Source organism: Dipodomys merriami, unplaced genomic scaffold (assembly GCF_024711535.1).
Source record: "Dipodomys merriami isolate MVZ:Mamm:240054 unplaced genomic scaffold, mDipMer1.0.p SCAF_94, whole genome shotgun sequence".
NCBI classification, from domain to species: domain Eukaryota; kingdom Metazoa; phylum Chordata; class Mammalia; order Rodentia; family Heteromyidae; genus Dipodomys; species Dipodomys merriami.
In genome coordinates this window covers 324,367-351,104 of record NW_027206557.1, presented here as the reverse complement: position 1 = coordinate 351,104, position 26,738 = coordinate 324,367, and the positions used below count along the sequence as shown (strand labels likewise).

The 26,738-nt window shown below is 42.3% G+C and overlaps 1 protein-coding gene across 1 annotated transcript; it reads left to right on the top strand.

Annotated features, from left to right (window-relative positions):
• Positions 1-1,299: 1,299 nt before the first annotated feature.
• Stard3nl (STARD3 N-terminal like) lies at positions 1,300-26,428 on the top strand. Its single transcript, XM_070014281.1, has 9 exons — positions 1,300-1,455; positions 11,660-11,926; positions 14,113-14,190; positions 14,856-14,933; positions 16,845-16,898; positions 17,011-17,128; positions 18,793-18,888; positions 25,029-25,102; positions 25,970-26,428. Exons 2-8 carry the CDS (start codon positions 11,723-11,725, stop codon positions 25,085-25,087), a joined length of 687 nt encoding a protein of 228 aa, XP_069870382.1. The 5' UTR covers positions 1,300-1,455; positions 11,660-11,722; the 3' UTR covers positions 25,088-25,102; positions 25,970-26,428.
• Positions 26,429-26,738: the final 310 nt, after the last annotated feature.

The following is a 26,738-nucleotide window of genomic DNA, read 5'->3' as shown; positions in this document are numbered from 1 at the left end:
AACTAATTTTGGTGGAAATATCCAGAACAGAGGCCTTTTGTACGTAAGGTTGTAAAGACTGAGCAAAAAACTTCTCCATCACTGGTAAATACTTAAAATCTTGGAATTAGAAGTAGTGCCACAAGTTAGTTCACTTTGTTACCAAGGTAAGAAGCATTGCTTCTATTAATAAATACAATAAAAAATAGTAAAAGACAAACTACATATCTAAGGACAGGAAAATGGTGAACTAAATTATAAAGATTGGTTCTGAAGACTTTCATACAGCATTTTTAGAGCGGAGGTGGCCTTTTTGGTAGACATACAAAGATCTCAACTTCAGCGCAATGAAAAATAACTTCTACCCAGGTAAATTCACAGGAAGTCAAAGCCATCAAAAAACTGGGGTTGTAATTGATATCGGCCAAGGTTATTACCTATTTTGTAATGCTTTTTTTTTTAAGTTTTGAGTGGGTATTTTATGTGTGCAATCTGAAACTTTAAAAGCACTCAGAAGACTGTGGAAGAATATCCAGAAGCAAAACCAAACAGCAGCACATGATTTTCACTGTATACACGTTCACATCTTTAAAAATCGTAAATAAATATAAATAAATAAATGCAATCCTAGTATTCAGGAGGTTGAGATCTGAGGATCACTGTGGAAGACATCTCCAATTAACCAGCAAAAAGCTGGAAGTGGAGCTGTGGCTCAAGTGGCAGAGTGCTAGTCTTGAGCAAAAATTCTCAGTCAGTTCCCAGCCGCAAATTCAAGCCCCAGGCCTAGAACCCCTGCCCCTGCGCCCAAAAATGAGAAGAAAAGAAGATACGACAGTCCCACCTCTCGGGGTGGGGGTGAAGCCTAATAAATGATGCTGTTCAAGCCTGTAAGGACAGACAGACGATCGGATGTGGGCTACGCAGTGGCAGCTGAATAACCGCTCTCCAGACGGGGGGGGGGGGGGGGCGTGACAGAGATGAGTGCTATTTCCATCACCGGACAGCATAGGGCCCCCAAACCCATCCTTACGACCCCTTTCCGGAGCCAGATCAAACCACCGCAATGGCGGGAGCAACAAAGCTGAGCGCAGACCACCACTGGAAGAGACGTCCAACAAAAGCATCACGCAGACAGCGCGAACTCTCACCCGAGCTCCAGACAGCCCGCCCCCCTCCTCCATCTCGCGTCGTTTATTGGCCAGCAGGTGACTGATATCTCCTTGACTAATCGGTTGGCTCCTCTTTGGCTTGCTCCGCCCTCAGCCGGGTCTTCCGACTGGAGTCCTGTGCGTAGACGTCAGCGTGCTGACGTCACGGGCCGGCCTTGGAGGCGGTCCCGTGGTAGCTGGCTGCGGGCGGCGGGCGGCTCGCGGCCTGCTGGGCCGAGTCCCAGCTCCCGCTGAGCCCCGCCCCTTCGCCCAGCGGTCCGCAGCCTCCAGGCCCGCCTGGGCCGCCGGCCCGGAACCACCCGGTGAGGTAGGCTGGGTTTCTCATCGCCCTATTTGACCGGTTGGAAAACTGAGTCCCTGAGGCCAGGTGACCCGCGGGGCCGACGCACGGGAGGAGGAGGAGGAGAAGCCGCCCAGCCCCTGGGCCCGGGCCTTTGCCCCGGTTTGGGGGTGGGGGGGAGCGGGGTCTGTGCAGGGGACGGGCTGGGAGGGTCCAGGCTCCACCCTGAGGGGTCCAGCCTCGGGCCGGCCTCCCCAGCGTCCAGGGCCTCGGGGCCTGGAAAGCACGGGAATGACACCTGGCGGGGACGGGCCTTTCGTGTTCATCCGGGAGAGTGGCGTCCAAACAAAACAATAAAAGCTGAAGCTTGAGGCATGGAGGGTCTAGCTGTGGTTTCTATTCACTGCTTTAGTCATCCATTCTTTATGAAATCGGTGGCACGCCTGCCCCTCCCTCCCCCTTTTCCTTTTTCCTCCCTCCCTTCCCTCCTCCCTCCCTCTTCCTTTCCTCTCCCTGTCTCCCTTTCCCCCTTTCCTCCTTTCCTCTTCCCCGCCTCCCTTCCTTCCCACCTCCTTCCCCTTTCTCTCCCTCAGTTCAATACTTTAACCATCTTTCTTTATGAAATCTGTCCCTCCCACTCCCTCCTCCTTTTCCCCCCTTGTTCCTGTTCTCCCTTTCTCCTTTTTCTTCCCTCTCCCTTCCTCTGTTTCAGAATGAGTTCACATTGGAACTTTACTCGCGCGCGCGCGCGCGCGCGCGCGCGCGCGCGTGTGTGTGTGTGTGTGTGTGTGTGTGTGTGTGTGTGTGTGTGTGTGTGTGTGTGTGTCTGTGCTTATACTGGAGCTTGGGGCCTCCACCCAGTCCCTCAGCTTTTGTGCTCAAAGCTGGCTCTCTACCACTTGATACACAGCGTTTGGGTGATCAGTGGTAGATAAGAGTCTCATGACTTTTCTGCTCTGAGTGGCTTGGAATACAGATCAGCAGATCTCAGCCTCCTGAGTAGCTAGGATTACAGTCATGAGCCACGGATGCCAAAGCTTCTGTTCATTTCTTAAGGTGGCAGTTGTTCATATGATTGCTCATCTCCCTCACTAATAGAATCAGCTGAATTCATCATTTGACTCAGTAATGGTTCAGATAAATTATAAACTGTTGTTACTTTTAATGAACGTAGTAAAAATAAGTTGTAATTTCCCAACACACTGGGTTAGTCCAATGTTGTACTGTGGGATTCGGAAGGGTTCTACACAGGTAATTCCCATTGATTTTCTATATATATTTGATGAAACAAAACAATACATAGCAAGTTTGCCTTACTTATGGATTTATAAGACAGTGGGTTATCATCTCCTGAAGTGAAAATGTTTACTATGAAATATGTAGAATAGTATGCCTACAGATAGAATGTTCTGTATTTCAGAAAGTGTTCATTCTCTTTAAAGTCTTGCCTTCTTACACATAGGCCTTTTAAGATTGCATGATGGCATTGTATAAAATTGCAGTTAAAAAAAAAAGTTGAATGAAAACCACTTCTCAGGACATAAATTCACAGAATGATGGTGATTATTACTGAAAGGATAAGTCACAGCCATCCCAGGGGACCACGCAGAGGCAGGCAGGCACAGGAGAAAGGTTTATTAGAGGAGCCATATTTGCCTGGAGAGAGAGCACATGCCAACCTCTGCTATCTAGGTAGCAGCATGGTCTGAGTGTCAGAAGTGAGGTAGATGGGAGTTCAGGTGGGTCTGGGTGGAGAGAGGGAGGGGCCAGCAGGTTTGGGTGGGGCTGAGGACCAAAGGTGGGCATAGCTGATGAATGTCTATTTCATACATTGTATTTTAGAGATTCGGTGATTGAGCAGTTTCCTGACCTCAAAGACCTTAGCAATTGGTGGAGATTAGATGGACATGCAAACTGAAAAATGATTTGAGATAGTATATCATGTTTATAAGGAATAAGATGCACGATGGGGGCTTAGGGTATGTGAGGAAATGTACTTATGGTCGGCCTCCCATGGAGGTGATGGTTTGGGTGAGAGTTGAATTTTCAGAGTGAGTCAGCCTTGGGAAGATCTGTAAATTTCCAGTAAAACTCCAAAGGAGCTAAAGGAACAATGAGCTTGTCATGTTACAGGAAGGAAGGGAGACCAGAGAACAGAGTAAACCTAAGGGAGTGAGGTGGAGGACAGCTCTGAGAAGTAATAGGAGAGAGTGGGAACTTCACCATCTGAGTCCCAAGTGGGAATTGCAGACTGGTTAAGGAAAGATGATTTGCATATTCCAGAACCATGTTTTCCTTTGGAAGCATTCATAGACTAACTATTTTCTGCTTTATTTTGGTTAAGACATAGTTGCAGGGATGCCTGTAATGAAAGGAAAAAGTATTTTCCTCCCACACTGTATCCCATGCAGTTATTAAACTTTCTATTATTACAGACAGGATTCAAAACCTCTGCTTTTATCTCCCTCCCTTGAATCCTCTCCAAAGTACTGTTCACCTGCTTGCCATTTGGATCACACTGGAAGGCAGTCCCTGCTCTATCCAATCAAGTTCTGGGAAACTGCAGGATTAAGTAGGTTACTTTTTCCATTAGAATTTGTGTTACTTGGGGGATGTTGTCTCCTTCAGTACGTACAGGATCAGGTACTTTGCATACATTCTAATCCTGTCAACATTTCGCAAAGATCAATGTTGAACCTTTTTATCAACTACTACAAGTTGAGTGCATTAGTGTTGCTCTAACGTTTTTTATTCTCCTGCACTCATTGCTTCCCAGAGTGGTTAGCCACACTACAGATCTGTTATTGAAAACGTGTTTCATGAGTAAAATTTTAGGACTCATGTGATTTGACTTATTTTAGAGGTGGGCTGTGAAGCTTAAACTGGAAATATAAAAGGCAGTGGCCAAATTGGTATCAGGTTCTCACCTTTATGTTTTTTGAGTTTTTCTGCTGTTTCCTACTTAAATTCCCATAAGAAGGAGTTTCTGTATCTAGAAGATACAGTGTTTCATTATCTAGAATGTACTGTTCATAAACTCATAAAAGGTAATTTTAAAATGAGACAGGGCTAAAAAATGTTTTGCTTTATTTTCCTTCTGTTTTCTGAACAGTGAATAGATACAAATTTTCAAATGCCTCCTTGGTTTTAAGATGACTTAAATAGATACCTGTAACCTTAGCTACTGGGGAAGCTGACTTGGTAGGAGTTCAAAGTCATCCTGGACAGCTAGACTCTGTGTCAAAGTAAAATAGTAAATAAAAATAAAAATGGCTGGATATATAGCTTGGTACAGAGCTCATGCAAGGCTCCAGTTTCAATCACCAATATGGCAATTAAAAAAAAGACTTTAAAATATAAGCTTTAGTTTTAGAAACATTTGGAAGGGATTTGAAATCTGTTACTATTTTTCCAGCTTTAATCTCATACTCAGAAATGTGAGAATATTGCCTAGAGTTTGCTGGATCACAGTTTCTGGTAGCAGGTGGAGTTCTCAAAACTGAGGAAGTTCTTGGATTAGCTCAATGATGCAGTTTCTCTTTCTTAGCAATATGATTTTGAAAAATAAAACAGCCAGGTGCGATGGCCCACACCTGTGTTCCTAGCTACTCAGTGGGCCGATATGTGAGGATTGCAGTTCAGACAGAGCCAATCTGGACAGGAAAATCTGTGAGGCTCTTATCTCCCATTAAACACCAAAAAAGCAGGAAGTGGTACTGTGACTCAAGTGGTAGAGTGTCAGTCTTGAGCAAAAAAGCTCAGGTACAGTGCTCAGACCTGAATTTAAGCCTCAGGACCAGCACAAAAGAAAAAAGTAGAAATAAATTATAAATTATATAGTTGAGGAATATTGTCCAAAATTAGAAAAAAGACATTTTTTATTTCTTAATTTTGCTTATTTTAGTGATTATAATTGAGATATTCTATGAATAATAACAGATTCATGGACTGTCTTAATGGAGATTGTTTTTGCTGTTAATCAAATTAGAATAATATTAATAGAATTAGCATCTTCTTAAGTATTATAAAATGTTTAAATTTAGATGAAGAATATTTTTCTCTTTAAACCAAAATATCACAACTGGATATTTTGATATCTATGTCTTTTAAGCTCATTCATAAAACTAATGTACATAATCTAAAAGTCTAGGCCTTGTGATTTGACTCCACAGTTTACTTACTGCTCTCCATCTTCAGTGAGCCCTGTGTCCTTAATAGGCTCCTGGCCTTTACTTTGATTTGGTCCTTGCTCATATTCTCTATGGAATGCCCTTTGCATGGACCACTCCATTGCTGAGCTTTCTCAGTGAAACATTTCCTGTGTCTCTTTGTTGAATGCTTTGAGTCACATAACTTTTTTTTTTTTTTTTTTTGACAATCCTGGGGCTTAAACTCAGGTCCTGGACACTGTCCCTGAGCTGCTTTTGCTCAAGGCTAACACTCTACTACTTGAGTCACATTGCTACTTCCAGCTTTTTCTGAGTAGTTTTTTGGAGATCAGAGTCTCACGTCTTTCCTTCCCAGGCTGGCTGTAAACTGCAGTCCTACAATCTCAGTCTCCTGAACAGCTAGGATGACAGGTGTGAGCCACAGATGCGCAGCTCACATAACTTTTTTTTGTTGTTGTTGTTACTGTTGTTTGTTTTGCCAGTCCTGGGACTTGAACTCTAGGCCTGGGCACTGTCCCTGAGCTTCTTTTGCTCAAGGTTAGCACTCTACCACTTGAGCCATAGTGCTACTTCCAGCTTTTCTGTTTCTATGGTCCAGAGGAATTGAACCCAGGGCTTCATGCATGCTAGACAAGTACTCTACCACTAATTCCCAGCCCTCACATAACTTTTGAGAGATTTTCTTTGCCAATCTTGCCATCTTCTATTTTAAAACCAATCTTGCCATCTTTGGTAATGCTCTGTCATATAAGTTGGCCTTAGATATATATTGACATGAACTTAGAAGACTTAACCATCTGTGTTATACATGCAATGTTTGTTTTTGTAGATTGTAGAATGCTCTTGTTTTTTTTACATTTTTTTCGTATATATTTTTTATTGTAAAAATACTGTACAGAGGGGTTACAGTTACATGAGTAAGGTAATGAGTACATTTCCTATCGAGCATTGTTACCTCCTTCTTTGTTTTTCCCCACTATCCCTTCCCTCCCCACCTCCCCAACTCTTCTCTTCTTCTCCCCTCCCCCCCATTCCAGGTTGTAAAGTTCGTTTTCAAGTTCTTGTACATCTCATTGTTACAGTGGGTCAGCCTGTATCCTATTTCAGCATGTTATTTCCTTTTCCCTCCCCAAATTAGAAAAATGTATATATAAGATGCAGGGCACCAGAATCAAATACAGTGAAAACAGGGGTTATACATACAAAAGAAACAAAATAAAATCACATGGTACATTATAAATACATTAAAAACAACAGCAAGAAGGTAAAACTACTTGTATCCCTATCTTGGGGTTCATTTTGCTTAGCATGATCTTATATGGTCACATGTACATAGCTTTGGAGCTTTTCTGCTTGTCCTAGACATATACTAGTTATTGCAAATAGGGAAACCATGGGACCTATGTTTCTTTGGGTCTGGCTTACTTCACTTAATATAATTTGTTTACATTTTCATGATCTCAGCTTTGTGAGCAACACTGGTAGATGTTCTTGGCTTTGATTCAGTAGAACCTGCTTCTATTTCAGTTTAAGGCACTGACTTCTCAGGTCCCTTGAGAGGAATTCAAATCTTCAGGTGGTAAACATGGAGGGCACATTGCCACAAATGATATCAGTGTTCTCTGTGTTTATGTTACTGGAAATTCACAACAGTTTCTACCTTTTCATATTACAGATGAGAAAACTAAGGCTCAGAGAGAGTAGGCAGGGCCCTTTGCTACTTGCAATGAAGGCCCGTGGCCTGATCAGCATTCAGGACTCATTATAGCAGAGATACAGGCCATGTGTCAGTGTTCCTGGCAGCCCCTTAAATAATTATCCCCATAGCAGGGCCTTTCTGATGGCTTCACTTGCTTGACAAGGATCTGGAAGATCCTTCTTGTCGTGAATCAAGATCGAAACCTGAACTCACAGTGATCCCTGACTCTTGAGTTCAGTATTCAAGCCTGAAGAATCTTCTTAGACAGGCATAGGGTAGTGTTAGGCTAAGTACTCCTCAGTTTCATATCCATCTCTTCTATTTCTCTTGTCAAAGTTTTCTAAAATACATCTTTTGGGACTAGAGAACCTTTTCCCTGGAATGTGAGAAGTTTGGCTCAGTACTTTCTAAGTTGCAGCAGTCACAAGATTCTGTGTCTCATATCTTCCAGGACAATATTTCTTTTCAAGTACTATGCATTATTGTTCACCGTGTTCTTATTTTCTTTATCTTTCAGAAAGATGTATTTCATATTTTTTAAAAAGAATGTCTTTTTCTTTTTCTTTTTTTCTCTTACTTGACTATCTCCCCAGCCCTCTTTGAGTTAGTTTAGTTTTCAAGTAGGTTCTTGAACTAGTACTATCCTCATATTTTCTCCCCCTCCACTCCCAAATAGCTGGGCTTATAAGTGCATCACTATGACAGCTTGTTTTCAGATGGTCTTACTAATTGGTTTGCCCAGGGTAGCCTTTAACCCAAATCCCCTTATCTCCACTACCCACAAACCTGAGATTACAGTTGGATGTCAGCACTTTTGGCCCCTTGAATTAGCCTCTTGATTTCTAGAATTAGTGATGCAGAACCAGGTAATTTAGGTACCTTTTTCTAGTCATGTGGTACTGTAAACTCATCAAGGGTAACACAAGAAGCTCTTGAGGCATTAGAAGTTATTCTGGCAAGCGTGATGTCACCAGCCAGAACTGGCTCCTACTAATGCTGTGTCTTACAGGGTTTTCTCTGTGTCCAGAGCTGTTCTGTTATCTTCATGTCAAAGTTTTTTCCTCCCCAGACCATTGACAATTTGGGCCTGGAAAATTCTTTCTTATGGGTTCTATTCTGTGCTTTACTTAATATTTAGGACCATCTCTAGCCTCTTTCCCTGGAGGACAGTGGCACTTCCGGTAGAACTGATGACCAAAATATCCCTAAATGGCCCCACAGATTGAGTAGGAGTTATAGCCCTATCCCTTACCCTACTCCCCATTGAGAACAGGTTGCAGTCTGAATGCTACCCCCATTTTACAAAGAAACTTGGGCAGGTTAAATTGTGAAGCGTGAACGAAATGTAGTAATTTTAGGTTTGGATTCCATTTTGTCTGGGAACTGTGTCAGTAACTCCCCTTGAGCCCAAATTCCAGGAAATCAGAAACTCCCCTTGATATTCCAGGAAATCAGCAACTCCCCTTGATCACCTTGAGCCCAAATTCCAGGAACCAACCCCCTTTATGGAAAATTCCACTAACCATAGCTAATCAGCAGATAACAGGATAAGGACCTTTCAGTGGGGGTTCAGACCATCTACTCCAGCCAATCATTTCGAAGAGCATCAACCCCATGAACCAGCCAATCCCTAGCACCTGGTTGGGTCCCGCCACTGGCTACACTAATCATTTTTTAGAATTATTTTATGATTTTCCTGCAGTGTGATATGATTTGTTAAGTGTTGCAATGATGTATAGAAGTCCCTAAAAACCCTATAAAAACCCTGCTAGAGGAAGGGTCAGGGCTCTCAACTCTCACCCGCTGTATCGGTGATGGTTGTGAGTCCAGGCTCGAGCTTGTAATAGATGACTCTCATGTGCTTACATCAGAATCGGCTCCTTGGTGGTCTTTGGGGCCCCTTATCTGGGCATAAGAAAATAACTTGTCCAAAGTTACACAACTAGTCAGCAGCAGTAATAGGATGTGGAACTAGACAATGCTCTTAAGTTATCCTTCACCCACCCAACACTGCCCTCTCCACTGCTCATCAATTATTAGGAATCTGAAGACTGACTGGTCCCCAGAAGGAACCAGAGGCAAATGGAGTGCTGGTGAACTAGAGTTATTGCCAGGATTTCCCACATTTTCCAAGAGAAGCTAGGTGAAGATCTGGATTTCTTCTATAGTTCAGGGTTTAAGAAATCTGTGCAGGCCAGCAGACAAACACTGCTACCAGTATGTGGGCAAGATTTTTCCCCCACCTGAAGCAGACCTTGAGATGGGGCCCAAGCTGGTATGATTCTGTTTTGCCTATGTTTTAGGGATTTTAGAGTTGATGAGCCTGGAATAAAAAAAAATGCATCTGGTCCCCTTCCCCTTAACAACCTAACCCACCCTTGACTGTTGAGTTAAAGACTGACCGATAAAACCAGTTGTAATCTGGCTCAAATTGGCGACCCCACTTGATTACAGTAAACCTTGCCTTTTGCACATGCTTATGGTAAACTCTGCCTTTTGCCCACCAAAAGGTAGACCAAGCCTTACCCACTAAATTTGTGGGCCATTTTAAACCAAGGTGATAGGCTGGCTTAAACAGCCATTACAGACAAACTGTAACCTCATTTTGGCCACCTGTGTGTGGTCTGGTGTGACTGTACCATCCTTTGTGTGTGTTACAATCCCATTGGTCACCTGCGCATGACTGGGCTCAACCTCATGGATTTTGCCTTTAAAAACCAAAGAATGGGGGCCACTCGGGGTCACAGTATCAGCTCCCAAGTCTATGCTGTTGCCCTGACCGTCATTGTAGGAACCTTCTCAATAAAGTTGCTTCTTTATTAACAACTTTATTGCGGTGGCCTCTGTCATGCTGGACGACTAGGTGGGCTTGCCTGCCTGACTAGGGGTCTTCCTACTACACACCCATCAGTTTGCAGACTTGTTTGTATGGTCTCTGCAATACTTCCACAGTCTAGAAAAGCCTACATTCATTTGATAGGGAAAAAGGTAGACTATGTGTGGAGGTTCCAAGGTAGAATTGAGGGTTGGTAGCTGGGGCTTGTAGACCAGAGAGATGGTCTTACATTGTGTTAAGGCAAAAGAGCATGTGGATTAAAGTTCATCATCCAGAGCACTCTGAAATTGTACTATTCAGATGCTCAATGTGACTTGGTCAAAGACAGTGTACTTTTCATTACTTTGAAAGGCATTGTTCATAACTTTACTTTATGACCTCTACTTTTCTGAGTGTGAAGTATTTCGTCAGACACTGAGAAAACATGGATTCTGGAATGGAATACCTGTATCCTGGAGAAATGAACCATGAGTGCTGTATAACTAGCTTTATTGACATCCACTAACCCTGGAACTCTGTTTAACCACATTGAAAGGAAGAAACTGCCAGCATTTTAGAAGCAGTGACCTCTTTCTTCTTGGACTTTGCCATTTTTCCCTGCCCCTCTGTTGAGCCGGTGTACCTTTGGTGTGGATGGCATGCTTACTTCCCTGTGCAGGTATGTCTGCACACTCCCAGCCCAGCCCTCTAGTCACATGACCTGGGATTCTCCCCAGACACTTGGTGACTTGGTGACTTGGTATGTACAGACACACTTGTCCTGCTTTCAGTTTGCTTTAGTCTCTCTTTCTTGGAACATTGCAGCTTTAGGTTTCCTTTAAAGTCATGTATCCTCTCTAAGGCCCGCCTTTTATGAAGCCTGTTGTGACCACAGAAACCTCCCACAACACTGATATTCAGTCTTCTTTGTGTTATGCTTACCTTAGACTTTGTTTACTAATTATTTATGAAGATATTACCTCCTTTATGAAAGAATAACTTGAAGCTGAAGATCAGGTCTTTGCCATTTGTCTCTCCACCCCCCCTCTAGTCACTGGCCCAATGTTTCACATGTGCCTGATCCTTAATAAATATGTCAATTTGTGTGGGCCAGGTAGGTTCTCACTTATGGTGATTTCATTGTTTTCTGTACATTTGTGTCTGTTTCTGTGGTGTGTTGTTTGAGTGATGGCACTGCATACTTTGAAAAAGGTATTAGAAAGGAAGTTGTACGGGCTACCTCTTGGCACAGCAAGGGAATTGGGTTGGTATTCTCATCAAGAGGCTCAGTACAGGTTACTAGGAAAACCTTTTGTTGTGCCATGGCACATTCCTACTCCAAGTTTGCATCCTTCTTTATCGACCTCCTTTTCCAAAGCAGCTGTTTTGTAGTTGTGAGAACAAGTGATGCTTCTTATTGCACTGTTAGTGCCCAACAACACAGTCAGTGCCTTTGGTCAAAACAGTATTGATCAATTAGCCACTAGGTCTCATGTGGTTGCATTACGTGAGCTTAAGCTAACATGTTGTCTCTCTTGTCTTCTCTAGGGATGGTGAGGTAGGAACAGTGTTTCTTTATCCCTTCTCTGGGACGAGCCACCTCCAGACGACATGGAGAACACCCTCACTGGGAGCCAGAGCTCCCATGCTTCCCTGCGTGATGTCCATTCCATCAACCCTGCACAGCTTATGGCCAGGATCGAGTCCTATGAAGGCAGGGAGAAGAAAGGCATATCTGATGTCAGAAGGACTTTCTGTTTGTTCGTCACCTTTGACCTCTTATTTGTTACCTTACTGTGGATAATAGAACTAAATGTAAGTTGACATTTTTTTTCAATTACTTCATGAGATATATTTCCAGAAGGAGGATATTACTATTTTTGTTTTTGAGTAATGGTCCTAGGGCCTGTGTACTGTTCCTATGCTTTTTTTTCCCCCTTCAAGAACAGTGCTTTACTGTTTGAGCCACAGCTCCATTTCCAGCTTTTTGCTGGTTAATTGAAGTTAAGAATCTCATGGACTTTCCTGCCTTTGCTGTGATCCTCAGAGCTCAGCCTCCTGAGTAGCAAGGATTACAGGTGTGAGCTACCCTGGTGCCCAGCTAAAAAAGTTTTTCTTATCATTTATGTCTCTGTGAATTCCATCTTTCTTTCTTTTTTTAAAATAAGGCAACATTGTCTTTCTCTAGCAGATTTAGACTGTATATTCTGTGTTATTGTTTGAAACAAACCTGGTAAACTTTACTTTCTCTGGACTTGAAATTGGGATTTCAACATGTTTTGCTCAGTAATAAGAATTTACAAACTATAAGCTGGGAGACAAATTTCACTCGTCTGTGTTGGTACTATCTTGCTGAACAAAACCACATCCATCCACCTACACCTCTGTTCTTTGTATCAACTAGTTGAGTTGAGACCTTTTGACTCAAAAGGAAAATTATTTTCTAGGCCATTTCAGAAAAGTTTGCTAGTTCTTTTCCTAAGAGAAAACAAAATGCTTCTGGCATAGATTTTAGGTAGTCTGTCGACTTGCATTCTTATTACCTTATTTGAGATTTTTATGTATACATTTTTGTAAAACAATTGCTGATTCTAAATCTTTGAGCAAGTTTTATTCAAAAGGCTTCTGGGGGATAATGCAGTTATATTGCCAAGTAATTGTCTAAATCAGTACTGTCCAGTAAAATATAATGCAGAATATAACATACTAATTTTGAATTCTCTAGTTCTACATTAATAAAATCCAGGTGAAATTCATTGTAATAATACATTCTGTTTAACCCACTATGCTTTTATTCCCTTGAAAGCCTTGCATCTGGTTCCTGGCATTCCTTACTGGGCCCAGGGTGGCCTCCTGTAGAAGAGGCCCTCCCATCATTTGCCGCCTCCTCTCTTAACTCTCATTCACCAGCCAGCCTCACTTTCTGCTGCAGTGTGAGTCAGAGACAGAGACATTGTTTTGTTTAGAACAGTGGTTGGCACTTGGTGCCCATCAGGTATCTGGTGAAGGGATTAAGATCATCATGGTAGTGTTGAATGAATTAAATGAGAAGAAGGTTGGCAGCAAGTACTTTTAACTCAGAAGTTGTTGAAAGATTGTCATGAGAGATGGTCTGACTAGGAGAGAGCTCACCTGAGAGAAAACCAAGGAAGCCATAACAGAAGTTTGCTGAAAGGCTGAATTTACACACCTTCGCATTCAAGATGGTACCAGTACAGTAGAAGATCCCTTATCTAAAATGCCTGAGACTAGAAGTATTTCAGATTTTGGATTTTTGAAAAGTCTGGAGTATTTGCATATATACAATGAACTTCTTTTTGCTCACTTTGCTAGCCCTTTGCCACTTGAGCCACAGTACCACTTTGGGCATTTTTAATTTATGTGGTACTGAAGAATCGAACCCAGGGCTTCATGCATGCTAGGCAAGCACTCTACCACTGAGCCACATTCCCAGCCAGGAGTGGAAATGTCTTAAATGCCAAGAGCAAAGAAAGACAAAAGTCCAACAGAGAATTCTTGACTTCTAATTATGTCATGGTAACTGTTCTCATACAGGTTTGCCATAAGATCAGGTCTTTTTTTAAGATGGAAAGCTATCCAGACAGATCAGAAAGTAAAGGAAGCCCTTAATAAATTGTTGCATTTCTTTCTTTAAAAGACACTTTTGTGTGATCACCACCTTTTTTTTTATGTGACATGTTAGTTGGCCAAAATAGGACCTACCAAATATGAACTACCACGTTTTTTTTTGTGTGTGTGTTTGTTTGTTTTTGTCAGACATAGGGATTTTTTTTATTGTACATTTTAGATGTGGTAACTAGTTGAACTCAGAACTGAGGAAGTGTGGCATGCTATGGGCCCCTTTTTCACCGGGTTCTTTTGTTCTGTTTTTGTTTTGTTTTTTAAACATTTCTGGGTTCTTGGGAGTGTATGTGGGCCTTTGGTCTTGTTTTCTCTTGCCATGTCATCCCTCCCCATTTGCTTCTTACCCCTCTTTCTAGGTGAATGGAGGCATCGAGAGCACCTTAGAGAGGGAGGTGGTGCAGTATGACTACTACTCTTCTTATTTCGATATTTTTGTAAGTAGCTTTCATTGTACCTCTCGTTTCAGCCTAACAAAACTAAAACCAGGGGCACATTCCATTGAAATAGGCCTCAAGACCATTATTTTTCCTCTGGTATATGCAGACTCTTAATTTTCCCCTAAGTTATACCCCCATTCATTGTCTCCCTACTTCCTGACTCACTCACTAATAGATTCTCTGAATGGAGATGAGGGAGGGCGGCAAAGGGAGCCTATCCACATTTCTTCTGTCACCCTCTCACCGGGCTAAAATATAAAATAGATCTCATTGGTACAACCTAGTTTCTGAAATGAAAATTTACCTCTTTGTATGATAGCACTGTAAGAGTGCCCACTTATCCCTCCCTCCTTTCCTCTTTTTCTTCTTCCCTCCCTCCCCCTTCTCTCTCTGTCTCTGTCTCTGTCTGTCTGTCTGTCTCTCTCTCTCTCTCTCTGTCTTTCTCTCTTTTTCTCTTTCTTTTCTTGTAATGAGAAGTTAATTGGGAACTTTACTTGGGTGGTGTTATATTGGCATCTTGGGGAGGAAGGCACACGTAGAGATCCACACGTCTCTGAGATAGCAGTGTACCCTCAAGATGGTCAGGCAAGTTTAGAAAGCTGTGCTACTTTGTATATGTTGTATTTTAAATTGCTTATCTTCTCTTTCTATTTTCTCCCTAGCTTTTGGCAGTTTTTCGATTTAAAGTGTTGATACTTGCATATGCCGTATGTAAACTGCGCCATTGGTGGGCGATAGCAGTGAGTATGCTGAGCAGAGCGGGGCACTTATGTGGGTCATCCCTCCAGGGCTGTGGCCAGGGCACTTATCACAAGCTGAGCTGAGAGAAAGGAGATGAGATTTCCTGGCTTTTCCCCTCTTGGCTCACTTCAGTGGGTTTAACACAAGTTTAACATGCCAGAGGTGTTTCCATGGTCAAGGATTAACTAGCCAGGTATCTAGGATGCCAGGCCATTGACTCTAGAGGCTCAGCGTGGTTATTGGCCAAGCTTCCACAAACCCTCCACTTCATTTTGTAGAGAAAAGATGAGCATAGTACCTCTGTCACAAAACCCTGTGGAAATTTCTTTTTCTTTGATACTGTTCCATGATTTTCCTCCATGATTGGGTCTCCATTTATTTTGATGTTCAAGTAAACAGAAAGCTTGCCTACACCTTCACACCTTCCTTTTGTTCTTTCTGGCTCCTTGAGGACCATCACATTTTACTCCTCTCTCTCCTTGCATCTAGCATGGAACTTGGGCACCTTGTGTGTGTGTCCCATTGATAGGTATTAAGGTTGCAAGGGTTGCAAGCAATTCTACTTGAATGAGTCAGTTGGAGGAGGGAGGATAATGCTGACAAGGGAGGGGGTTGCCTAGCTCTTCAGTCTGAGGAGTCTGCTCAAGAGAAAACAGGGCTCTGGCATGGAGGCTATGCTGGTTCCTAAGACAGGGTCCACCAGAGGTCATAGCTGCCTGAGTACACTTAGCATCCCAGGAAGTTAGACCCACTCCTGAACTTTGATTTTAGGAATATAATTAACTAAGTTGACTTGTAACCCTTTCACACTCGGGGCGTGATAATTATAACTTACTGCTTTTCTCCAACAATCTCTATTTGGTGGGTTGATTCCACACTCAAAACAACTACTATTAGCCACACTGTCCATTGCAAAGCTCTTCCAACAAAAGAGGTTGACCTATGTGCCCTCAGAGTTGCAAAGAAGTGGCTTCAGTATCTGCTGTGAACTTGTCTTAAGGAGAAATTTCAGTGATGCTGCCTTTGGACTAAAATGTCTTAAGGATGTCTCAGTTATAGTAAATCCACTTTCTTCTTTTTTTTTTTTGGTCCGGTCGTGGGGCCTGAACTCTGGGCCTGGGCGCTGTCCCTTAGCTCTTCAGCTCAAGGCTAGTGCTCTACCACTTGAGCCACAGCACCACTTCCAGCTTTTTTCTTTTTGCTTATGTGCTGAGGAATCGAACCCAGGGCTTCATGCATGCAAGGCAAGCGCCCTCCACTGAGCCACTTTCCCAGCCCCTTTTTTCTGATTCTTATTTAGAACATTTTCAGTAAGGAGAAGTCAGCTGGAACCTGCAAGTACTTATTGTCAGCCTGTAAAGTACGCATTTCCAGGAGGTGAGGTGCCTCTTCCTCCAGTAGCTCACTTTGGCTAGAATGTATGTTTTCTCCTGAAATTCTGCTGGTATCACTGAGAAAGATGCTTATGTTTCCTGGCCTTGGTTCTTTCATTAATAGCTCCTGGCATTCATTTTGGTCAGATTTTATCACACCTGAATATCTTAATTGGAGGCAGAAGTGGCAAGGTTCATGCATGGTACAGATGTTCTGTCCTTCACAGTCCTAGAGTCCTGGCCTGCCTTTCTTCCCTGGATGTTGCACCTCTGATGGAGAAACCTAGTCAGTACATGAGTCTCCTGTGTATACCATCAGGGAAGAAATACCATAAGCCACCAGTCAAGGAGTCTACCACAAGGAGTCCATTTTTTCCCAGTCTGGGTGGAGGGGACAGCAAGTATACTGTGGGAAGGAGCTAGGCCAGGCATGTGTTTCTCATGTACTACCTGCTCCTGTCAGGTGGGTCTCCTGAGGGAGAGGCCCTCATATATGAAATATCTCACTTGAGCCGTGCTGCATTATGTGTCTTACAGTTGACGACAGCAGTGACCAGTGCCTTTTTATTAGCAAAAGTGATCCTCTCAAAGGTATGGCTGTCCCATTTCCTGTACCACTGTCCTCTGCGAGGATGACACTAGCCCCTTTCCAGTGCAAGCTGATCACTGCCCTTCCCCTTCCTGTTCATTTCTCTTCCTCCAGCTTTTCTCTCAAGGGGCGTTTGGCTATGTGCTGCCCATCATTTCATTCATCCTTGCCTGGATTGAGACATGGTTCCTGGATTTCAAAGTGTTACCTCAAGAAGCAGAAGAAGAAAACAGTAAGTTTTTGTCAGAGTCAGCCTGCTGAGCTACAAGGGAGAGATGTGGCTTCTAGATGTGAATTCAGATGATGGGTGGGATGCAGCTGCATGGCTACACAAAAATAGTGGGAAATGTTGTGTAAGTGGGATAGTGACAGGCAGATCCTCTTTCTAATTGTCAGAAAGAACAGCGGAACACCTGTTCAAATGACATTGAAAGTAGCCACCATATTTATACTCATGATAAGATACTCAACCTTGTGTGCATATCAACAAAACTTTGCTGGTGAAGGGCACAGAAAACTATTATTAGTGAAAAGGGCAGCAATTCCCCAAATAGTCCAGGGGTCTGCAAAGTATTTTCTTTTGTCTTGTATTGCTGAGTGGGTGGTAAATAGATCAGATAAGTGCCTGGACTTGGGACTGGAAAGATGGACTTCAGAGGAGGGAGACCTCAAGCCAGACCTTGCCTGCCCTTTCCTGCCCTCCCTGCACCAATGCATTGCTCAGCCCACACAGCCCTCCCTTGTCCTCTGAAGGGCATCCAGCATCATGTGTGCCTGTGTCCTGCCTAGGTTATCAGGACTGTCTCACCATTAACTCGGAAGGCCCAGTGATGGCCTGAGCTGTGCGGCTCACTGTTGTTACTGCCCTCCCCATAGGAGGCCTTCATGGAAGCCCAGCCCTGCCCCACCCTCTTTGAAAAGTCAGTGTGGACACCCATGCTATCTCTAGATTGGCCACATGGGTCCATTTCTGTCATTCACCTCATAGGAAACAGTCTAAGTGGGATTATAACTTCACACACAGCAGGATCAAAAATAACATAGTTTTATTTTGAAAAGTTTGCTTAACAGAAAAGCAGTCTTTAAGAAAAGAGTTTTACTTCAAAGAGTGTCCCCAGTATTACAAGGTGTGTCTCTTTTCTGTGCCCCTCTTCTGGCAAAGAAGGGGCAGAGGAGACTGAGGAAGCACTAAAGGCTACTTTCATTAGATCCGATTTTCAAGATGAACTCTGCTGAAGGTGCTGCAAGTTTAACAAGATGGACACATGAGTGGTTATTTCACAGTAATTAATAAAGCTCAATACATAATTTATGACAAATTTGAAGCAGCATTTGTTATCATCAGTGGCAGATACGGCACACTGCTAGGTGTGCACCCTGTGTACATGTGATGGCCGTCCTCATCAGGAGGGAGTGTTCTGGAGCTGACCTGTTTTTGCCATCTTTTCTTCAGGAATTCCCTCCTTTAAAGCAAATGTGTTACTCTTCATATATTTTTATGAAAGGCCACTGAAGTATTACACTTGGCTTCTGGTGTTTCTCTAACCAGATGGAGATGATAGACCAATTGTACAGGTTGACCAGGTCTTGATTCACTTTGTATTTTGTTTTAGAGGTTGGTGTCGATACTTGTACAAGGTAGGCATTCTCAGGAAAAAGAAACACTCAATACTGAGTTTAATATCCTAAGATATTAAGCCAATTTAAAAACAACTTGTTTTTCTGTCTTTATAGAATTATTAGTAAAGCCTTTCATTTTTGATTGAAAGATTTGCAGGGTAAATTTGTTCATAAGAACATTTTTTAATAATGATACCTTTTGACAATACTTAATCTCACTGCCAAACTCCTGGGGAAGGGAGGCACATCCCAATGCCTGCATTTCTTCTATTCCAGGGCTCCTGATAGTTCAGGATGCTTCAGAGAGAGCAGCCCTCATCCCTGCTGGGCTTTCTGATGGTCAGTTTTATTCGCCTCCTGAATCTGAAGCAGGTAAAGACTTAATTGCTATTTATGTCTTTGCTTATAATTTAAAAGCTCTGCCCTCCTTCCTTTCCTGCTCATCTCTTTGTCAGCACACTGAGTGTACATTCACATCAGGATGTGAAGCTCAGAGTTAGGAAGAGTGTGAGGCAGAGAGGCTGAAAGTGAAAGTAGAGAAGAGGCCTAGCTCCTAAGATTCATGATCCCTGCTTTAGGAGACAGGCAGAGGAGGAACGGGTCCTCATACTCTCCATTGTCTTCCACTGCTAAGCCAAACGTTCTCTGGGATTGCCCAGGGCTGAGAATGGCAACTCTGTATATCTTGATTGTGTCCCACATCTGATTCACACACCTATGTCAATGCTCCTTCCTTTTTCTGCCTCCCTCACCTCAGTCCAGTCCTACCATTTCTTCTCAGGTCAAATCCTAGATCAACATTCCTTGCTTCAGAATTTGTCACAACCTCTTTCCCAGCCTCCAGTATTGCCTTCCACTCATCAGCTACCAGAACACTCTGCTAAATAACAGTGTTCTCAGCACCAAATTCCTAGAAGACCCCAAATGGTGGATGAACACAATGCTTCATGTCGCTAATCACTAGGAAGATGCAGATCAGAACCACCGTGAGACACACCTTCACCCAAGTAAGGGGACTGCATCAGAAACCCTACAAAACAGTAAAGATGTGTTGTGAGGATGTGTGCAAATTGGTGTATTCAAGTTGAGAATGTAAACGGAGCTACATCCTGTAGAAAGCAGATACTGTTTCTTTCAGAAATGAAGCACAGAATCACCATATAACTGGATACTTCTGGGAGGAACGAAAGCAGGAACTTACAGAATTTTGTACTGACAATGGCCAGAGAAGAAAATAACACAAATACCATGAATGGATGAAGAATAAAACAAAGATGTATGCATCCAGTAGAATATATCACACACACACACACACACACACACACACACACACACACACACACACACACACACACACACACACACACACACACACACACACACACACACACAGAGTGATATTTAATTATGTCATAGCACAATTTAGCATTGAGCCCATTGTGCTAAATAAAATAAGTCATCAATGCCCTCTTCCTTTTTCCTTCCCGATACTGGAGTATGAACTTGTTCTGCTTTTACTCTCAAAGCTGATACTAATCTGCTTGAGCCACATCTCCACTTTGGACTTTTTGCTGGTTATTTGCTGATTTTGAACCATTTTTCTCAGATCTCAATTCTCTGAGTTGCTAGGAGGAGCTACTGGCTCTTGGTCAGGAACTCACCACCTCTTTGGTGAGGCCCTACAGTAGTCACATCTCAGGATCAAGTAGAATCCTTGTTCCCAGGATAGAGGGAGCTGTGGAGACAGGTTCTGATGGTTTTCCACAGTGTAGATGAACTTAAAGCTCTGGATGATCCACTTAGAAATTGTTAAGATGCTACATTTTGTGATATTACCACACAAAATATTAGTGATAGTGCTGCACCCTAAATTACTTAGTTGCTCCGGCTTTCTTGGGCAGGGCTGCTCTTGGCACTGTACTACTGTTCATTTTTTTTCTCCTCATCTTGGCTCTGGGGTGTGAACCTCACATTGCCCCTGGTGTAGACAGGGGCAAGTGAGGCGGAGGTGGATGTAACTGCTCAGCTTCATACGTGTCCACAGTGGCAGAGCTGGACTAGAGCCTTGGCTCTAGTGTGACTCTGATTGTCAGTGCACTTGTGTACATGTCCCAACAGTGTCTGGAAAAGCATAATTGACCATTCCAGCAACGTACCCAAACCCCAAAGCCTTCACTGACATAAAGACCTAAAAAAATACACCATTAGCCTGGCAAAAAGCACCTCTGTGATCATTCCTTACCTGCTTGTCCAGCCTTTGGCCTTGTTAATGCCTTCTACGTAGCTTTTCTGAAAATGCTGAGCTCCAAAGCCCTCCATCTATTCTGCATCTTGATATTTCTGTTCTGTACGTGTTCCAAAAACCCTGTGCTCTTTCTGTCCTTGCCATTGTTCAGGCAGTCTTGGTCAGTGTATCCCGTGTGGTCTTTGCAACTTCCTCCACAGCTCATTATGCTCTGGCTGCATTGTGTTCAGTAATGACCCAGTCTGTTTCTACCACTAGGCTACTACGTTGAGTTAGAGATAATGTTGTATTACCAACATTTTAGACATGCAATCTAACTGAAGAAATTCCTGTGGAAAAGCTCTGTGTGTAAGTTGAAGGGTGCAGCAGTGTGAACGTCACTGACTAAGGAACTTGTGGGCACCTACATTGTGGACTATTCATGTGAAGTCTAAAAGGGGTGGCAAATGCAAATGCTTGTGACCTTGTGAAATACAGACATGGATTAGAAGGTCTGTAAGGCACTAGAAACTAAGTGTACTAAACCCTTCAGGATCTCATTGCAAGAATTATTTCTTTCAAGTGTTTTATGCCATCAGACTCATTATAATAAAATAGTTTATATTCTATTTTCCTGAGACAAATCTAATTCCTTTAGATAATCCTTGACATAGTGTCCAAATAGTAGTGTACAAAAGCTCAGATCAGCAGTTTCATGATAGTGAGGAATTCTACCTGTAGCTTTCCTTCTCCATTAAGCTTACTGTTATGATGCTTGCTTGTTTCTGTGGTGTTAGCACTACCTAGTAGTTTTTTTTTACATTCTCATTTCTGTGGGTGAAGCTGAGCAGGGTCAGACAATTCCACAGTGTTCTGGAGAGCTGCTTTGTGGAAGACAATGGAGATCTGTTGTAGTGGATGGAGAACAAGCACTCAAAAAGCTTGCCTGCTCTCTTGTACTTTCATTGTCTGAAGGGTCAAATTACAGAACTTAATGTTCCTAATAAAATGAGTAAGTAAAAATGCAAGTTTTCCTATCTGACGGTGTAAACCACTCTCAGCCTGATATAGCGCTGCTGCCCTAGTAGGCATGAGGGCATCTGCAAGGACTTGCATCCCCTTCCCTGCCACCTAAGACACTAACTGGCAAATGATACATTTATTTTCTGGTTGAATCAAAATAACCTATTAACAATAAAAAGGTTGTAGGTTAAATAGCACCCTAAAGGTTCCAGGTGCTATCATGGGAAACGTTTTCTTGCCTACTTCATATGATGTATATACAAGACACAAGGTACCAAAATCAAAAACAGTGACAACAGGGTATAAACCACAGGGGGAAAAATGTAAGAAAAAGAAATAACTTCACACAGTACATTAAAAACAAAAACAAATCCTCGTTTCCATATCATGGAGTTCATTTTGATTAGCATCATTTTATATATAGACATACTATTGAACTGTTCTTCTAGGACTATCCTAGACATATTCTAATTATTACAAATGAGGGAAACCATAGAACCTATGTTTCTTTGAGTCTGGCTTACTTGATGATTTTTTTTCTAAATCTTCCCAATTCCTTATGAATAGGGCAATGTCTTCCCTTCCCTTCATTCATTCTTCATTCTTCATTTTTCGTTCTTTCATTGGTCATAAGGCTTCAGGGCCTGGGCAACTAGTGTTCTATCATATTGAACCAGGATACCACTTCCCAGTGTCATTCTTTCTAAATGGAAGCATAGACTAGACCTATATCAAGTATTAAAATGGAAATGGCAATAAAAGACCTCCCATCTAAGAGAAGCCTAGGACCAGTCAGATTCATAGCCAAATTCTGTAAGGCCTTCAAAGGAGAACTCATTCCAGTATTCCTCAAACTCTTTAATGAAATGGAAAGGCAAAGATCACTACCAAACTTGTTCTATGAGGCCAGCATAACCCTCATCCCAAAATTAGATAGGACTCATCTGTCTTTTTATGGCTGGCTTCTGTTCTGTGGTTTACATGTAGAATAGTTCATCAGTTTAACCTAGCTCTGAATTTTCCTAGGAATGTATTTCAGTGGACATTATTACTTTTCCTGGATTGATTTCTACAAGAAGGTTTACTGTGTCCTATGGAAAGTTGCTCTTTTGGTTTTCTGTCTCTTAAGACTGGATAATTTCTGTCAGTCTCTCTTCCAGTGCACAGGCCTTTTGGCCCTCTCCAGTATTTTCTTGATTCATTCTCAAAAATGTTTCATTAATTTCGGCTTTTGCAAGTCCAGAATGTCTTCTCCCCCCCCCCATTCCTATTTGTTTATTCTTGTAATTTTTTTCCTACTTAAAAATGTGGGTTTTAATTAAGTTAATTGATTTTTTTTCTGTTACTGGAGCTTGAATCAACTTGGGTCCTGATAGTCTTCCTTTTTCTAATACTGTGCTACTTCAGCTTTGCCCCACTTCTCACTTTTTGCTTGTTAATTGGAAAGAGTGTCTTTGATATATCTGCCTAGGCTGGCTCCGAACCATGATCCTCAGATCTCAGCTTCCTGAGTAGCTAGGATTATAGGCCACTAGTGCTTGGCCTTAATTTACTTTTATTAGCTTTTAGTTCTTTAATTTGATTCTACATAGTTATTTGAATACATTAATTGTAGGTGCTCAGATGTTTTACTTGCTAAATACAACATTTGGAAACACTTAAGGTTTGTTTTCACTATACTTTGGTGGTTTGTTTTTCTTTCTTAGAATGATCACAATTGCCTGAATACTTTCTGCTCATGGTGGTTTCCATACTTTTGACCTACAGGTGGAGAGGGAGTTTAGGAATAGGAGGGCCTAATAAACGCCTCTCGTATTAGAAAGCAGCTAAGGCACACTGCTCTCCATGGTTCATGGCAGGCCAGTGGGTTGGAAAACAATGTCACATCATTTCACCAAATTCAATTTGAACTTCCTGACTTTGTGGAGTTAAGATATGGAACACAATCTTAAGATTCTTTACCATTTTTTCCCCATGAACACCTTTTTCCTTGCCTATAATCCAGATGGCGTCCTGAAACAACTTGTCTTTTTCTTTTTTTTTTTTTTTTGGGTCTGGTTGTGGGGCCTGAACTCTGGACCTGGGCGCTGTCCCTCAGCTCTTCAGCTCAAGGCTAGCACTCTACCACTTGAGCCACAGCGCCACTTCCGGCTTTTTTCTTTTTGCTTATGTGGTTCTGAGGAATCGAACCCAGGGCCTCAGGCATGCAAGGCAAGCGCTCTACCACTGAGCCATCTTCCCAGCCCACAACTTGTCTTCTTTTAATGAACCATGTCACAGGTTAGATCAGTGGAGATGGGCTGCTTGCGGTCTGTGTGAACCTGCTACCTTGTATTTCCCTCTCTCACTATGGAAAGGATAAGTGTAAAATCCTGGAAAGAACAAAACTGAAGCTTCCTCTCCTCTACACCTATTAACAACATCAGTGTTTACAGCTCCGGGCATTCTCCCGGCATTGTACGCGTGCCACTGCTACCCAGGTCATATACAACTCATTTAAAATTAGAAATTAAGGCTTACTATTGGTATTCTAAGATATTCATAAAATATGTAAAAGATACATGTTTATTTTCTTCTAGATTTTATTTTCACTTATCTATTGGGCCTTTTACTTTAAAACTGTAATTGTATTTATCATGCATTGATTTTGCCCTAATGCACATGTATTTTCCATGTTGGTATGAATTAAACCTGACTCTAGTTTAAAGATATTTTATGGAAATATCATCTAGCTTTTTTGTAAACTCAATATTGTCTTAATTTTAGAAAGACAAATTGAGATAATGAATTATAAGTATTATTCTGAGAACTAACCTAAGAATTGGCCTAGCTGTGTGATATGTAGGAATAACATGGTCTTGTGAGTGATTGGGGGGTGAGTGGACAATAGTTGCTGTCAGCAACGGAGGGCAACCATCCAGCCCTGTCCTCAGCCTTTGCATCCCCTCACTCACCCATTTCGGTGAACTTTAAACATGGTTTTCTTATACATTATTTGCATACAAAAATACATTCTCAGGCCTGTCAAGATCAGGGTTGAGGAAGACTAGCAAAAGTCTTTCTAAGAAGTTAGCATAAGTGCTTGGTTGTATTTTAAAAACTTTTCTCCTGTAAAAAGTAAAAACTAAACTGTCACTTTTTATGTTCAATCTCTTGAGGCTTAAACATGAATCTTTATTAGTATTTTGCCTGTCAACATTATAGTGAATCAGTTCATACTTTAATGGGATGAGACATATTTTCCTTCTCCTTTCCCACCACTTAGGATCTGAAGAAGCAGCTGAGGAAAAACAGGACAGTGAGAAACCCCTTTTGGAATTATGAGTCCTGCTTTACAAAGTAAGTTTTTATAAACAAAGTTGTCACAACAAAATGTTTAAATGTGCAGCATCTTCTTCAAACAATGTGAGTACAAGTACACAGCCAGGTTTGTTGTATGTACATGGATATACAGCAACATCGCAGTAATACCAAATTTCTTAATTTTTCTGTGTAGGTATAAATTTGTAAAACTTGAAAAAATGAGGGAGATATTCGTGTTTGTGACCTTGACTAGACTGTGTCTGTGTCAGGCACTGTAGAACAGAAGCTCAGGTGATGGGAAAGCGGTGTTCTGAGGTGTAGGGACTGCTAGTACCTCAGTGTCACAGTCCATGGGCAGAGATGGGTGGGGACCGGTCCAGGGTCACACATCTAGGATGAGATGTGTGTTGGTGAGATCACCAACACCAGTGCATGGGCCCAGGGGCCCTGTACAGAGAAGCGCTGGGTAAGCATGGCTGAGATGAGAGCGGCTGTACATGGCAAAGTCCAAGGATCCCTTCACGCCAGAAAACGGAAGCGTTTTACCCTCATAAGCAAGGAAACACACGGCAAGTGAACAGTAGTCACAGCAATGCTGCCTCATTCCCTAACCACAGAAGGAAGCAGGGCCTGTGGGAATTTGAGCCCTGGGAAGCCAGGGCAGAGGAGGAGATGGCCCCTAGGGCCGTCAGGGTCCTGGCAGACAAGCCCTGTGTCTGCATCCGCAGGAGCACCAGCAAGGCCCAGCAGGCCACAGTCCCCTCCATAGTAGTGGGGGACACCCTTACCTTTCCCAGTCTCATTACAGCTCACCTTCAGTGCAGACCCTGGGCAGGCAGTGTCAGAGCATATAGCATTTGGCCTCAACTCCACAGCTCAGTGTTCGTCTCCATTTTTCCTAAGTGTGAAGAACCCGTCCTGAAGGTCATCTGAAGACACATGATGGAGTAAGTCTCCCATGCACAGTTGATGTGGTGACCTCTAGGGCTGGCCTGGAACAGATAAATGAAGGATTATGTGTGTGTGTGTGGTGATACCTCATAGATATCATCCCTCATCCACTCATTTGGTCCCCACCTGTGGCCATCAGGACTTCTCATGGGCCTTTCTCTGTTCATTGGGACTCAGGCTGACTTGTCTGTGAATAGTTGAAGGCAGAGGCTCGTCCTGTATCTGGATCAAAGGATTTCTTAATATATTGAATTTGTAGTATGTGAATACCTTCTTATTTTAATTCGTATTTGTTTCATGTCTCAGATTTCTTTTGTATTTCTTTTTAACACCCTACATTTTCCTTAATTTTTTTAACTCATGCACATCTGATGTTTGTACAAGTAAAAAGTAATAAACATGTCAAAATGATTACTTTTGTTTTCCTTGGTCTCTGTTCTCTATTTGGCTTAAAGTTTTGGAATACCAACTTGCAGACAATAGAGGTTGTGGAATCATATAAATGTGGTTGTATAGTCTAAATTTTTATATGATATTATATCTTTCTGTAGTATAAGGGATGTGGAATGTCATGCTATTTGTAAACATCAGCAAAAGCTGTGAAACCATTAGGCATTTCTCCTTTTTTGCCTTACTGGAATTAAAACAAATTTTTTTCTTATTAGTTTGGATTAGTTCTACAGGAGAAAATTTCATTGTTACAGTTCTATATGAAAATGAA

What these genes read in the sequence shown, in the direction of transcription:
- Stard3nl (XM_070014281.1), top strand. Translation starts at nt 11,723, where the DNA reads ATGGAGAACACCCTCACTGGGAGCCAGAGCTCCCATGCTTCCCTGCGT. An exon ending in CAAAAGTGATCCTCTCAAAG is followed by an intron (nt 16,899 to 17,010) that starts GTATGGCTGTCC and finishes CTCTTCCTCCAG; the next exon opens with CTTTTCTCTCAAGGGGCGTT. An exon ending in AGAAGCAGAAGAAGAAAACA is followed by an intron (nt 17,129 to 18,792) that starts GTAAGTTTTTGT and finishes CTTCTATTCCAG; the next exon opens with GGCTCCTGATAGTTCAGGAT.